This window comes from Hydra vulgaris, chromosome 04 (assembly GCF_038396675.1).
Source record: "Hydra vulgaris chromosome 04, alternate assembly HydraT2T_AEP".
Lineage (NCBI taxonomy): Eukaryota > Metazoa > Cnidaria > Hydrozoa > Anthoathecata > Hydridae > Hydra > Hydra vulgaris.
Genome location: NC_088923.1, coordinates 14505001 through 14518978, shown reverse-complemented (window position 1 = coordinate 14518978; position 13978 = coordinate 14505001). Strand labels below are relative to the sequence as shown.

Below are 13978 nucleotides of genomic sequence, written 5' to 3'. Positions count from 1 at the left end.
GCGTAGGTTTAATAGATGGAGTGTCTAGTTAATGAGCCCACACTGTATCAAAACAGATTTAAACATTTAAAGAGAACATTTAAATATTTAAACAGAATACATACATAAAGTAACTTATGAGTGAGTAAACAGAACATTTAAACATTTAAATAGAACACAAACATAAACAATTTAAACAGAACACATACATAAAATTCTGTTTCTTAACCTAATATATACCTTATGATTCTACTTTTTTTTGTTGTAAAAATATTGTTTACATCGTTATATCATTAATAAAAGTATCGTTTATATATAAATATAGTTTAATGAATGGTGTGTTCACTGTAGAGGTTTCTTATGCACATTTTACTTCACACAAGCTTGTTTTTTCTCTTTTTTAGTTTTACAGTTATATCAAAACTTTTTTCGCTGCATTTCAGTTTAAAATATATATATATATATATATATATATATATATATATATATATATATATATATATATATATATATATATATATATATATATATATAGTATATATATATATATATATATATATATATATATATATATATATATATATATATATATATATATATATATATATATATATATATATATATAATATATATATCAATATAATATATATAATAGAAAATAGAATTTAATCAAGTAAAATGAAAATTGCTTCTTTTTAATTGAAAAAGTTGACTAAACATGGCTTTTTCTCAACAAAAAAAAAGGAGTTTATACCAAAAAACCATGGTTTTTGATTTTTTTCAAAAAAAAAATTTTTTTGCAACCCTGGTTTCTTTAAAAGAAACAAAGTTGGTATTTTTTTAAAAGCAAAATAAAATAAAAGAACACTTTTTTTTATGTGAAAAAATAAGTTGAATCGAGGTTGAACACAAACAAGATACAGAAACTGATGAATACAAATGTGAAAACAGTTTTAAAAAAGCTGACCAAGACAAATATAAAAACAAAATAAAAGATTTAGCATAACCACTAAAGGACATTTGCCAAAACAACTAAACCGCTAAAGGGCATTTGCCAAAACAAATGTGAATAATAATAAACATAAAATATATAAAAAAGATTTAGCACATTACTAAAGTGATTACCTTGTGATGGCCTGCTTCTGTAATAGCTTTCAAATCAAAGTATTGTCCTGTTTTATACTGCACACCTAGTATTAATGTTTAAATTAATGTAAAATTAATGTTTAATAATTTTTCATAATTAAATTACTATAATTTAATTTAATTTTTATTAGTTTATTAGTTTTTTAAATTATGTTTGATTTTGCAAAAGCATTTGAAATTCTTAATCGAAATATAATTTTAAAACTTGAAGTGTAAGTTGTAGGTGGAAAACTTTTTTGTTGTGATGTGGAACAAAAAATTAGAATCTTTTCTTATTTAATAGATGGAAGAAAACTTAAAAAGTTTATTTTAGAAACAGATTTTTAGACTTATATGGAAATAACAGACTTACATTTGTATCAAGACAAATTTAAATTTGTTTTTTTTTTTAACTTTTTAACTTGACCCAAGTTAAATTCACAACAAAAATTTACTTAAATGAATATAAAAACTATTTATTTTATTTATGTTAATTAAATATGTATTTGTGCAACAACATAAAACTGGTGAAAAAAGCTGATGATTATGAATTAAAACTTTTTGATACAAACACACATTCATTTTGATACAAAATTTGATACAATTAACTTGTACATTTATAAATATAAAATAAATATTTTATCACTATAACATTATTTTAAAAAACACAACTAACAAGCTACAGCTAGAATAACTTATTTGGGTGAGCCTTATTTTTTGCATTGTAAAAATTTAATAATAAATATTATTATATAATGTTCACATGTCATCAAAGATGTATTTTCTTATTTCTTTTGTTATAGTTTTGTTTATTTCCCAAAGTTGTTATAGTTACCCAAAAGTTTTGTTACCCATAATTTAAAGACAATGAAGATTTCTTAAAAAATATTTTCTTAAGTCAAGCTTTATTTTGCGATTACATTCAATCTGAATTTTCTTCACTAGAAGACATTGGTAAAGTTGTATTTGTTCAATTAATAAAAACTGAACTTAAATTATAGTTACCATATCAATTTTTTTTTTCATTCAACTGAAACAACGTACTTTTAAAACAAACAATAATATAAACGCAGGTATAAATCTGTGTTTACATTATTGTTTGTCAAAGTATAATTTTGAAAGCAATTCAATTTTGTTATGCTTTTGTCATAATACATGACTCATGGCTTTTAATGCAACACAAAACAAGATATTGCAAAACTGGTTTGTCTTTCATCTATCATAGATATTTGGTGACAGTTAACCCCAGCATTACATAAACATTTAAAAACTGATCTAATTTTTACTATTTTTTGTTGATACTAATTCACTCTCAGCATTGTTTTGGTAACTATATTTTATTGATTTATTATCATAGCAACCAGCAATTACTATAACCCTGCATCATAAGAAATTTTATTTTTAAATGTATTATAGTTCTAAAACTTACTGCTCTGTTACTGTATTATAGTTCAAAATATAGTTCTCTGTTAGTAAATGTATTATGTAGTATAATTTCCACTAAGTATGTCACATCACCTCATAAATTGGAAAAATTTTAGTAAGAATGTTAGTAACATTCTTACTAAAATTTTGTAGTAAAGTATTTTTGATTTTAGACTATGGGGTCATTCCATATGAAATCATCTAGACCACCACTGCCCCCCCCCCCCTTGATCTCTCTGGATTTTTTTCTTTTTTTTAATACATAAAATGAATTAATAATAAATAGTTATTAAAATTCAATTTAAAAACGTAATTATTTTTTTAGTTTAAGTTTGATAAACAATTTATTTTCATTATTTCAATTCCATTCTTACTCTTATTATATCAAAAACAGAATTGATACAGAAATTAAAAAAATAATAATTTATTATTTATAAAAAATTTTATATTTTTAGTTATTTTAAAAACTTAAAACTAAATTTGTTTCTTAGGTAATATAAAGATTTCCCTAGACTTGGCAAAATTTTTGCAACAAAATAATGTTTATGTAATCCCAGATTAGAAATTCTGCAATAAATGTTATAAAAAAGCAGTAGAAACTGATAAAGATTTAAATTTACAAGAGGAATGGGAATCAAAAAGTGAGAAAAAAATTAAGTTAGATACCACTATAGGATGGCTTGGAATTTCACAAGTCAAATTTCTCATTGATGCCATTAGGTGGAATAAAAGTAATAAAGATTTCATGATTGTTTGTTCTCTTGAAAATGCAGAACGTATGTTACATCAATGTAACTAATGTCCTGGTATTGAAGCAATAAAATGTTTTTTAGTGCAGGAGTTTATGAACCATGAGCTCGAAGAAGATTTAGCATTCAAGCAATGGCAGAATACCAATCATACAACACTACTACAACAATCATTGCCACTAGATGAATTTAATGATTTATTATGTGACAGCATTGACAACCTTACCAGTCATTCATATATTACTAAAACACAAAACAGATACTTAAAAAACTGTAAAGAAAATCTTAACCAAAATGAATGCCTAATTTTAGGAGATTTTGCTAAAAATTATCAATATGTTGTTCAGGATGAAGTTCAAAGTTATCATTGGAGCAAAAGTCAATGCTCACTCTTTACAATTGTATTTTATAGAGAAAAATGTTAAAAAATCTTTTTGTTACCTTTCAGAAGATGTTGATCATGACATAGGATTTATTTACAAAACAAGGAAGATATAACTAGATATATCCAAGAAAATCTACCTGATGTATCAAGTGTGAAATACTTTTCCAATGGTTGTGCAGCACAATTTAAAATTTTTAAAAACTTCATCAGTTTTTGTCATGTTTTGATGAAAGGCTGGGAAGAAGGGGGGTTTAAATAAATCCCACTGTCCACCTTATTATGTCAATGTCTATATTAATCTTAAACTACTAAGTAATACCATAAAGATACTGGTTGTTAAAATGTTTTAAAAACATTTCAATATCTTTGGTTTTAAAACTTATGATTTTTAAAATCATAAGTTTTAAAACCAAATGAAAAGATCTCTTTTTTGAGTGCTTACTTTGAAAAAAGAGGTAGGTATTTATTGATTTGAAAAAATCAAAATAAATTGTTTCTCAAACTTAAACTAAAAAAAATTGAATTTTAATAATTATTTATTATTAATTCATTTTATGTATAAAAAAATAAAATCCAGGGAGAATGAGGAAGGAGGGGGAAGGGCAGAGTTGGTTAAAGGCCCCTGGCCCTCCCTCAGCCCATGACTATAAATGTCCTAAGCTAGTCAATAAATAACACTATTTGATGTTTTATTCAAAAAAATGTTTTATAAAATATTTCAATAGCTTTCGTTACAAAATTTAAATTTTTCTAAAAAGACAAATTTTTAAATGCAAATTTTGATCAAGTATTAGAGAGACTATTTATGAATCAAATTTTTTTCCGAAGACCTAAGATAAAATAATGATATACAATTAAAGTTTTTACTCTGGATTTCAGGCCACAGTCTTCATTTTACCTCCAAAAATCATAAATTTACAAGTCAATAATTTTGAACAAAGTTGGATAAATGAGGCATTTCCTGAGAAAGTTGAACCCTTACTTTTCAAAGCTGATGTTTGGACCGACTTAATTGAGGTTTCTACAACAAAGGTTGAGCCTTTGAGTTTTTGTTTCTTCAAATGATTTACTACTATTCAAACTGGTAATAAACTCTCTCTTACTGATCTGCCAAACAATTCCCAATGAGTAGAAAGAGCTTCAAAACTCATATCTGAAGTTTCTAATTATTTTATGATAGGTGAAAAGACATTTTTTGGCTAAAAACCAAAACAGAACCAAAAACAAGAGAAATACAAAAAAGTTGAATATATTTATTGTTTACTTTCTTGAGACTAATATTACAAACTTGTATGTTACAAATATTGAAATCAAAAACTATTTTTCTAAGACTTTGACAACTGAAAAAGTTTTAATTTAAAGAATATTAGATATTTTTAATAAAAAAAGAGTTAATTTAAAAGGAAAACAAGTTTTAAAAAAAAAACTGTTAAAGTTGCTGGGTTAAATATATATGTACCTGCTTATGCCAAAACACCCCAACCGGAATAGCGAGAACAGTTGTTAAATAAGTGTGTTTATTTTTTTTACCAATTTAAAAAAAAAACCCTGCTTTCTCACATTTGCAAACTAAGGTAGATTTTGCTAACTGGTTCTAATGAAATTTATTGTTTAAGGGAGGGGGGTGTCATACACCCTTTTTTACAACCCTGCCCCAACTATTTTTAAATATAGCCAATTTTAAAGAGATTTCCGTGAAAATTTGACATGAAAACTCAAAAATTGCTTCATAACTAAGTATTTTAGAAAATACTTAACTCTTCTCAAAATTTGAGAAAAAACACAAATATAAGAAAACTTCAAAGTAATTTTCCAAAATGATTATAATTCTAAATTGTCTATTTTTTTTTTGATTTACGTCTTTATTTATGGGTCATATTAATTTCAAAGTGAGTCAATGCGCTTAGAAAAAAAAAGTGTGCTTAAACAGTGGCTTACCCTACGGGGTTTCTAGTTGTGTCTTATATACTTTTGAACTAGTTTTCAGCTTAAACTCAATTACTCAGTGTTTTAAACAAGTCTGAAAGTAGAACCGTATTTAAATAAGTTCTAATCAATTTTTTTACTATTGATTTTACTTGATCAAATATTATACTAAACCCCTGGTTTTTGCACATTAAAATAATATGAACCAGAATTCAGCCCAAAAACTTGAAAAAAAAATTGTTGTAATGCCACAACCACGTGCTACCTGAAAAAGATAACCAAAGATAATAGTGTAGTGATTGCTATAGAAACTTAATAGAAGGTCCTAAATGCAGTTCAAATGCATTTAAATGTCATCACAATTTACAGCTAACGACTTAATTTGGCTGCTATAATTTGATTAATTAAAAATTGAATGAATCAATTGAATGTAGTCAAATGAATCAATTGAATTAATTGTATTGTAGAAAAATAATTGCATTATTTTTAGTAATTTGTAAAATTTGTAGCGATTAAAAATTTTTAATGATTTAAAGGTAGATAGATTTAAAGGTAGATAGATTTATACTTTTATATATTTATATATAGATAACTAATGACTTTTGCACTTTAAAATAATTACAAAAAAATATACCTGAAAACAATATCAATGCAATGGAATCACCTTGTTCATGGATAAGTTGAAGTATATCTTCTGTTCGCAATAAGTACTCCCCCTAAACATAACAAATCATTGTAAAATGTAATAATATATTATGTATAGCAGTTTGACTTTATTTAAACTTGATTGTTTGATTTTAAAAGAAGAGTGTTTTGAACAATCAGCTAATGTAATAGGGGATTACAACTTTTAAGTTGTCTCTTAGACTTTTAGTCTTTAACTTTTTTTATTTTTTTATAAATATATATTTTTTACATTAGTTGATTTTAAGTGCAGAAAATGTACATTTAGTAAATACAGAGCAACCTTTACTTCTAACAGGTTAGTTAGTTAGTGGAGATTTATTTTAGAAGAGGTTAGAGTGGAAAAAATTATAAAGAAAATATTATTATTGTTACACATGAACTTGTATTTAACTCCATTTTCAACATCAATTAATTAAGTTTTTATATTTTATTATTTCCTTAAAAAAAAACTAAATATAATAATATTTAATTTGGTTTAAAAATCAATATCTAACCTTTTTTTTTTATTCTTTTGCTAAATGTTGGATCTCTTAATTGTGAAACATTTTTCTGTGTCAAAATATAGGTTATAAACTTGTATCTTATTTTGTTGTAAATTATGAAATCTTTCAAGACCTTATTTTTGTACAAAAAAATATATGGCAACATCAAAGCTTAAACAAGTCAAAGCTACAATGTCAAACAGATTTATTATAAAACAAAAAATGATTAAGAACTTATTGAAAAACACTGGACATAAGCATTTGAAGTACTGCATGTAAAAGTACTTGTTTCTCTGTGCAATGCAATTGCAAGTTTCAATGTGCAATGCAAGTTTATTTTGATTCAGTGCAATGCAAGTGTAATTCATTAAAAGTTATAGTTCAAATTTAAAGGGTTATGTAGAAGAGTAAATTTGAAAAAAATTTAAAAAAAAAGCAACTTAGCCTTCTCAACTATTGTGGCCCCCTGATCCTTGGGGAGATAAACAAGTAAAAAATGTTAAGAATATTTACCAAAAAATTGAAAAAGGTATTTTAATTTTTTTTTTTAAACCTATATTATTTTTAAGAAGATGGATTGTCAAAATTAAAAGAGTTATAATTGTTAAACTTTTCAATGCACATAATTAATCAAATTTTAAAAAAATGTTTTATTCAAAACATACATATCTAAATAATAATAAAAAAATAAATATAAAACATACACTCTGGGCTGGATTAATTAACATACTAAGTCAAAAAATACTAAGAAAAAATCTTTGAAGAAAAAACAACTGATTTTATAAAAGTAAAGATTTTAGTACATTTATTATAAAAACTAAAAAAAATAAGCTCGCAAAAATTGCAGTATTGTGTTGACAATACTGCAACTTTTGTAATAAATGCCTTATGGTTAAGCATTGAGAAATTTTTTTGTTACAAAACTCATGCATAAATTCATACTTTTTTAGTTTTTATATTTAGTTTATAATAGTTTATATTTAATTCATATTAGTTTATATTTAGTTAATAATAGTTTATGTTTAGTTTGTAATAGTTTATATTTAGTTTATATTAGTTTATAGCTTGTTAAGATTAAACTTATTTTATACATAATAATTATTATTAATAAAAATTTTTTACTTCTCGAGGTGCTGCTTGTAACATGGATGTCTTTGGATCATAACCATGAAAACATATTTGAGACTCTATTAGTGCCTAAATTATAAGTAGGATGAATAATATTTGAAAACTTTTCAGCTAAAATACATTGATGTCATTTAAACCTAGGTTATAAACACTATCACTATCTAACAAACATTAATCAGTTTTATGTTATGCCTGTCATAAATATACCTTTTAGTAACAATGACCACAGATTTGATTCAACTAACACACTTTTTGAATATGTAATTTATATATTTAAAAGTAACAAAATTTATAATAGCAAAGTCAAGAATAAATATAGTTTAAAATAATATCATTTAAGGTTAAAAATTACAAGATAGTAATTATTTCATAAATAAGTAAAAAATTAAACTAATAATGACAAATAAATAATGAAACGTTGGAAAAATTAAAGCCTAAAATCTTAAATTTCACTTTTTTTTTTGCCTTTTTTTAAATGCTTATGTTATATTTAAATTTTTCAAAAGTTATTTTTAAATACTTTATAGTAATAAATCATAGAATTTAAATCTAACATTGGTTTGATTTAGTGATGTACATTTAAGTCCATACTTAAATGCAAAATCTTTTTCTATAAAAAATTAAAAGTGAATAATATATATATATATATATATATATATATATATATATATATATATATATATATATATATATATATATGTATATATATATATATATATATATATATATATATATATATATATATATATATATATTCCTATAGTTTACGGCTAAAAAAATCATGTTTGTGGTAAAAAGTGACTCTTCGCTTGTTTGTGGTATTGAAGTTAAAAATTAAGATTAGATTATGTCAAAACACATTAATTTAAATGCCGGAAGTAATTAAACCACAAAAATGCAAATTAAAAGACTAGAATTAAAACATTCTAGTCTTTTCATTCTTTTAATTTGCGTTTTTTTATTCTTTTAATTTGCGTTTATTTTATTTTTCAAAAATAAAAACATTCTGAATGTTTTTAATTTTATTTTTTAATTGTAAAACATGATCGGAGTGTTGCTACATTGACTATCTTAAAGCCTGACAAGGAGAGCAGTATTAAAAAAAAAAAAAGAGAGAATAATTAAAAAAAAAAAAAGTTTCTCCGGTCTTTAAAATTAAAAAAACCCAACACTGGCATTCTAGGGAAATAATTTGGGGGGTGGTACCCCTGTGCAGAAATATTGTTGTATGTAAGCATTTTTATAATATATATTATAGTTATTTATTACATATATATATATATATCAGGCTTGGATAGGAAAGGCATGCGATTGCACACTTTAACTGACCATGCAAATGACTTATTTTCTTTACAACTTGACCACAGCAGTTTTGATGTTTTAATTAAATGCTTTAAAAAAAATTGTTACGTTAAGAAAAACTTTTAATCGTTGATCTAAAGTTTTTATTTTATGCGAAGGCTTGAAATAAAATAAAAAATTATTTATAGGGAATGTTTAAAATTTTGTGTAAATTAACAAATAATGTTATATTTAAGTGTTTTTATGTAGGCATGTATATTTTTATGATAAATTTAAACGTTTAAAACTATTTTTGCTTTCTAAAAATCTTTTGAATCTTTCTTAAAATCTTTCGAAAGATTTTTAGAAAGATTCAAAAAAAAATTTAAGTTACTTTAAATTATAAAGTCAAACTAAATCTTCCATTGCAATGGAATGATTTAATTGCTTTATTTTTTTTTGTTTCCTTTTTTATAAAGAATTGTTTAAAACTTTTTTTAAATTTTACTTGTTTAAATAGAAAAAGGTATTTTTTTTTAAATTTATAATTTTTATTTTTGCAACTTTTTGAAAAAATTCAAATGTAACAATTCATTTTTTTAAAAAGTACAACAAAAAAACAAATGTACAATTTAAAAATAATATATATATAAAATTTTTTAATAATTTAAATAAAATTTGTTCATTCAATAAACAATCATTAGAAGTAATTTGTAAAAGTGTTTTGCATAACTTTAGATAACTTTTAAATTAATTTATCTTAAGCGCAATTAAAAATTTTTTTTTTAATTTTTTTCCGAGTTTTAGTTTAGTGAGCAACTCTTTTTTCAGCTCATTTCTAAAATGTTTAAAAATCATCTAAACATCAAAACAGTCATGGTCAAGTTGTCAAATGATAAAATCATTTGCGTGGTCAGCAATAGCACTTCATCGCACACCATTTCTGTCCAAGCCTGATATATATATATATATATATAAAATAAAAAAATTCAAAGTCTAAAATTTGCTCTTTTAGGAAATATAAAAGTAAAAAGATATATATAGCAGCCATAGCGCAGTGGTTAGCACACTTGCCTCAGAAGCTAGAGATCCGTGGTTTAATGCTATTTCTAGGCAAGTTTAAGAACATCAGTAAGGAAGGAGGCATGAACTTCCTTTAAAATGCTCTTCTGCGGTGCTCTGTGATAAGGCCGTAAGGGCTTCTGGGGGCATCTAAAAAAATATATATAAATAATATATATATAATACATACACATATATATATATAAAAATATATATATATGTATATATATATATATGTATATATTTATATATATATATATATATGTGTATATATATATATATATATATATATGTATATATATATATATATATATATATATATATATATATATATATATATATATATATATATATATATATATATATACATATATGGGCAACTTTGCGAGAGTGGCAGTCATAACATTTTACACTTTTTAAGCTATTAAAAATGAAACAAAAATGAAAATGACTTGAAACTATCCAGAAATGTAAAATACTATCATATAATTTAGTATTTAAAAGTTACAGCATTAAAGATTTCAACTTTTTTTAAAAATTAACTCAACATAGAGTGACGGTTGTAACGCTTAATTTTCACTATTTCTGAACAAAACAACTTTGTCAGACTTAATGCAGCAAATGACATGGTAAAAAAAAAAACCATTTGGTGTGTGTATTTAGTACATATTGATGTTATTATACTCTGAGTTTTATAGTTTTTACTAGAAGTTTTATAAGCATTTTTATGTTTTTTCTGTCTTAACGGTCTATGGTATGATAAAATGATTTTTTTTAAATAACTTTTTTGCTTAAAAGTATTTTTAAATAGTTAAAAAAAGGAGTTATGGAATTTAGTATGTGTTTTCATAACTTTTTTGATTCTTTTTTTTTTTCCTTCTTTCTCGCTGCACTGCATATATATGCATGTGTAAAACAATACTTACTTTGATAAATATAAACTATTTATCTACTATTTATGACAGTATTTTATTTAGCATTTATTTATATAATTTATATAAACTATTTATGACAGTAATTTATAAAAAAAATTATTTAACATACACGATCTGATGGGAAACAACCTTCTTCAAACAAAATTTTATGTCTTGATAATGTTGGTCTGTAAAACGGAACCTAAAAACAATTAGTTTAAGCAAAATATATATATATATTGTGTTAATACTCAATATTTATTTTCTTACTATATTCTAATAAACAATCACCATAAGTAAGTGTAAATTTGTAGTTAATGAATCCATTGAAACAACTTCAATAGGTTTTGCACCAACCAATGCTGCTGTTTGATCAATAACAAAAGCATCGATATGCTCCCATGGTCTTTTACCATAGTGATGGCCTTGTACACCACTAAACCAAGAAGAATAAAAAATATAATGTAATGTTAAAAGTATATTTTCTTTAAACATAAGATTATTAACAGGCACTTTATTTATAAGTTATTAAATGCCATAGGAAAAAGTGGTAGTAATAACACAGGGTTGCCACTATAATTTTAAAATTTTTTGCCTGAGTAAAGAATGTTCTCCTCTGAGTTTAGTTTTTTAAATTCCTTGAGAAAAAATAAAAGCATAAAACTAATATATTTTTTAACTTATCAAATAATAGTTCAAACTTAATTGATTTATAAGCGTTTCAATTAATAGTTTAAAGCTAATAATTTTTTCTATAGTGTAGCGCTTAAGTGTTATTTATGAGGCATGACTGCTATAAAAGCTAAAAAACTATTTGTTAGAAGGATTTGAACTCTCAACTAATGGTTGAGAGTTCAAATCCTACTAACAAATATATATATATATATATTTTTTTTTTATTGTTCTATTTGCTTTGAAGACATAAGAAAATATCAAAGTATCAGATCTTTAAATAATTAGGTTTTGAGGCTTGGATTAAATAACTTTTTATTTATAAAATTGACTTAGACTAAAAACAAATAACTTTGAAACTTTGATTTTTCTAAATTCTTTGCAGTGAAACACAAAGAATTCAGAAAAAATCAAAATAAAAAAATATATTAATTTTATGCTTAAAATTATTATATTTTTTATTAAGAATTAAAACAAAAAAATATATTAATTTTATATTACTATATATTGCTTTAATTTTTATTTATTTTATCATTCGCTTTTTATTTTTTTATTTTTAATTCTTTTTTTTTTTAAGCATTAATTCTTTAAATTCTTTTAGTATGTTAAACTGATTTGGTACTGTTATCTGGCTGACTTGACTGATAACATTTATGCATTTGTGATATTTATAGTATCTGCTTGAATGTTTAAAGAATTTATATGATCTTTTATAATGCAATGGGAGAGTATCAAGTGTGACTGATTATTTTTATTAGGAATTGTTTTGTTTATGCTGAAACCCTATTTTACAAAAGCTTGACTATGACTAACAGTTAAAATCATTTTGATAATATAAGAAAGTTCCTAATGTTTGGCTATATCCACTTTATGAAAATATAACTTATCTAAACGTAGTTTTTTATTGAACCTAATTTTTCTATATTTTCAATTTTTTATATATTTTCGAGTCATTTCTTACATTATCATTTTGTGTTATTTTGCAGATACATACTTTGTTCTTCTTCTTGGGTATTATCATTTAGCTCAGCTTTAACAGAGTCATTGCATTCTCAGCTTAAATAATCAGTGGCATAACTTTCTGAGCAATAAGATATATGTAAATCTTTTTTTTCTGAGGATTCCCTTTTAGATTTTTTTTGGCAGATTTTACAGCAGCCTTTTTAAAGCTAATATCAGAACCACCAAGATAATCTTGTCTTTTTTCCTTCTGCATTTTCAAAAACATAATATCCATCTTTTTCTATCCATTGTTATTTCATTAATCATAATTTTTATGTCATGTCCCAACCAAAATACCATTTTAGATTCTATTAAAAAAGTCTTTCTACCCTTGATTGCTTCTGGTGTCAATCTGTTTTTAAGGGATTGTAGCTTTTTATATTTAATTATTAGAGCTGCAACTTCTTTCCTAAAATTTATATTAATTTGATAACTATATAATTTATTTACATTAAGACATGATAAATAATAATAACCATAAAATGTATTGTATACTACAAGTTCTGTATCCTCCAAGTTCTCAGGGAGCTTCAGTTCTATTCTGCTCCTGAAAATTTGGTGACAATGTAGAACCTTTGTTTGGATAACAAACTAAGTTTTTGAGAGAAACAGATGGTTTGGACTAGAGTTGTTAACCGGAAGATTTTGTACAATTCCGGAAAAATAAAATTCTTTCGAAAGGATATTGAGAATCAGGAACTTTTTTTTTGTTCCGAATTTTACGAAACAAAAAAAACCGTCAATATTCATTTCGCAAATGCAACTTGCGAAATGCAGCCTTTCGCAAGTCGAATTACAAAGTAAAACTATTTTGCTACATATGAAAGTACCGCTTACGGAAGTCGCGCTTGCGAAACGAGCTCTTTCGCTAAACAATGTTTTGAAGTCTATAAAAAAATTTTGTTGGTCAAACAGATATAATTGTAAAAAAAGGAAGTTATTATATACCAAAACGTTTATAATAAAATTTTATTTTCAGTATTGCATCATACAAACATTTTAAGGTTTTATTTTTTAAAATAATGATAAAAAACCAAACTTTTTTCAAAACGAAACTCTTTTGCATCGCAACTAGCGTAACAGTTCTTATCAGAAAAAAACTTACAAAACCTGGCATAATAAATATATTTAATTACGTTTTATGAATCAAATACGTATAAT

The 13978-nt window shown here is 23.9% G+C and overlaps 1 protein-coding gene across 2 annotated transcripts in view; it reads right to left on the bottom strand.

Moving 5' to 3' along the window:
* The window catches only part of LOC100203420 (kynureninase), a 59398-nt gene that overhangs the window by 27048 nt on the left and 18372 nt on the right, over window positions 1-13978 (bottom strand). For both annotated transcript variants that reach the window (XM_065795528.1, XM_065795529.1), the window contains exons 3-7: window positions 11435-11579; window positions 11274-11345; window positions 7881-7955; window positions 6224-6305; window positions 1105-1169 (exon numbers count right to left, since the gene is read on the bottom strand). In XM_065795528.1, the coding sequence (XP_065651600.1) occupies window positions 1105-1169; window positions 6224-6305; window positions 7881-7955; window positions 11274-11345; window positions 11435-11579 (439 nt within the window). The remainder of the gene's footprint in view (window positions 1-1104; window positions 1170-6223; window positions 6306-7880; window positions 7956-11273; window positions 11346-11434; window positions 11580-13978) is intronic.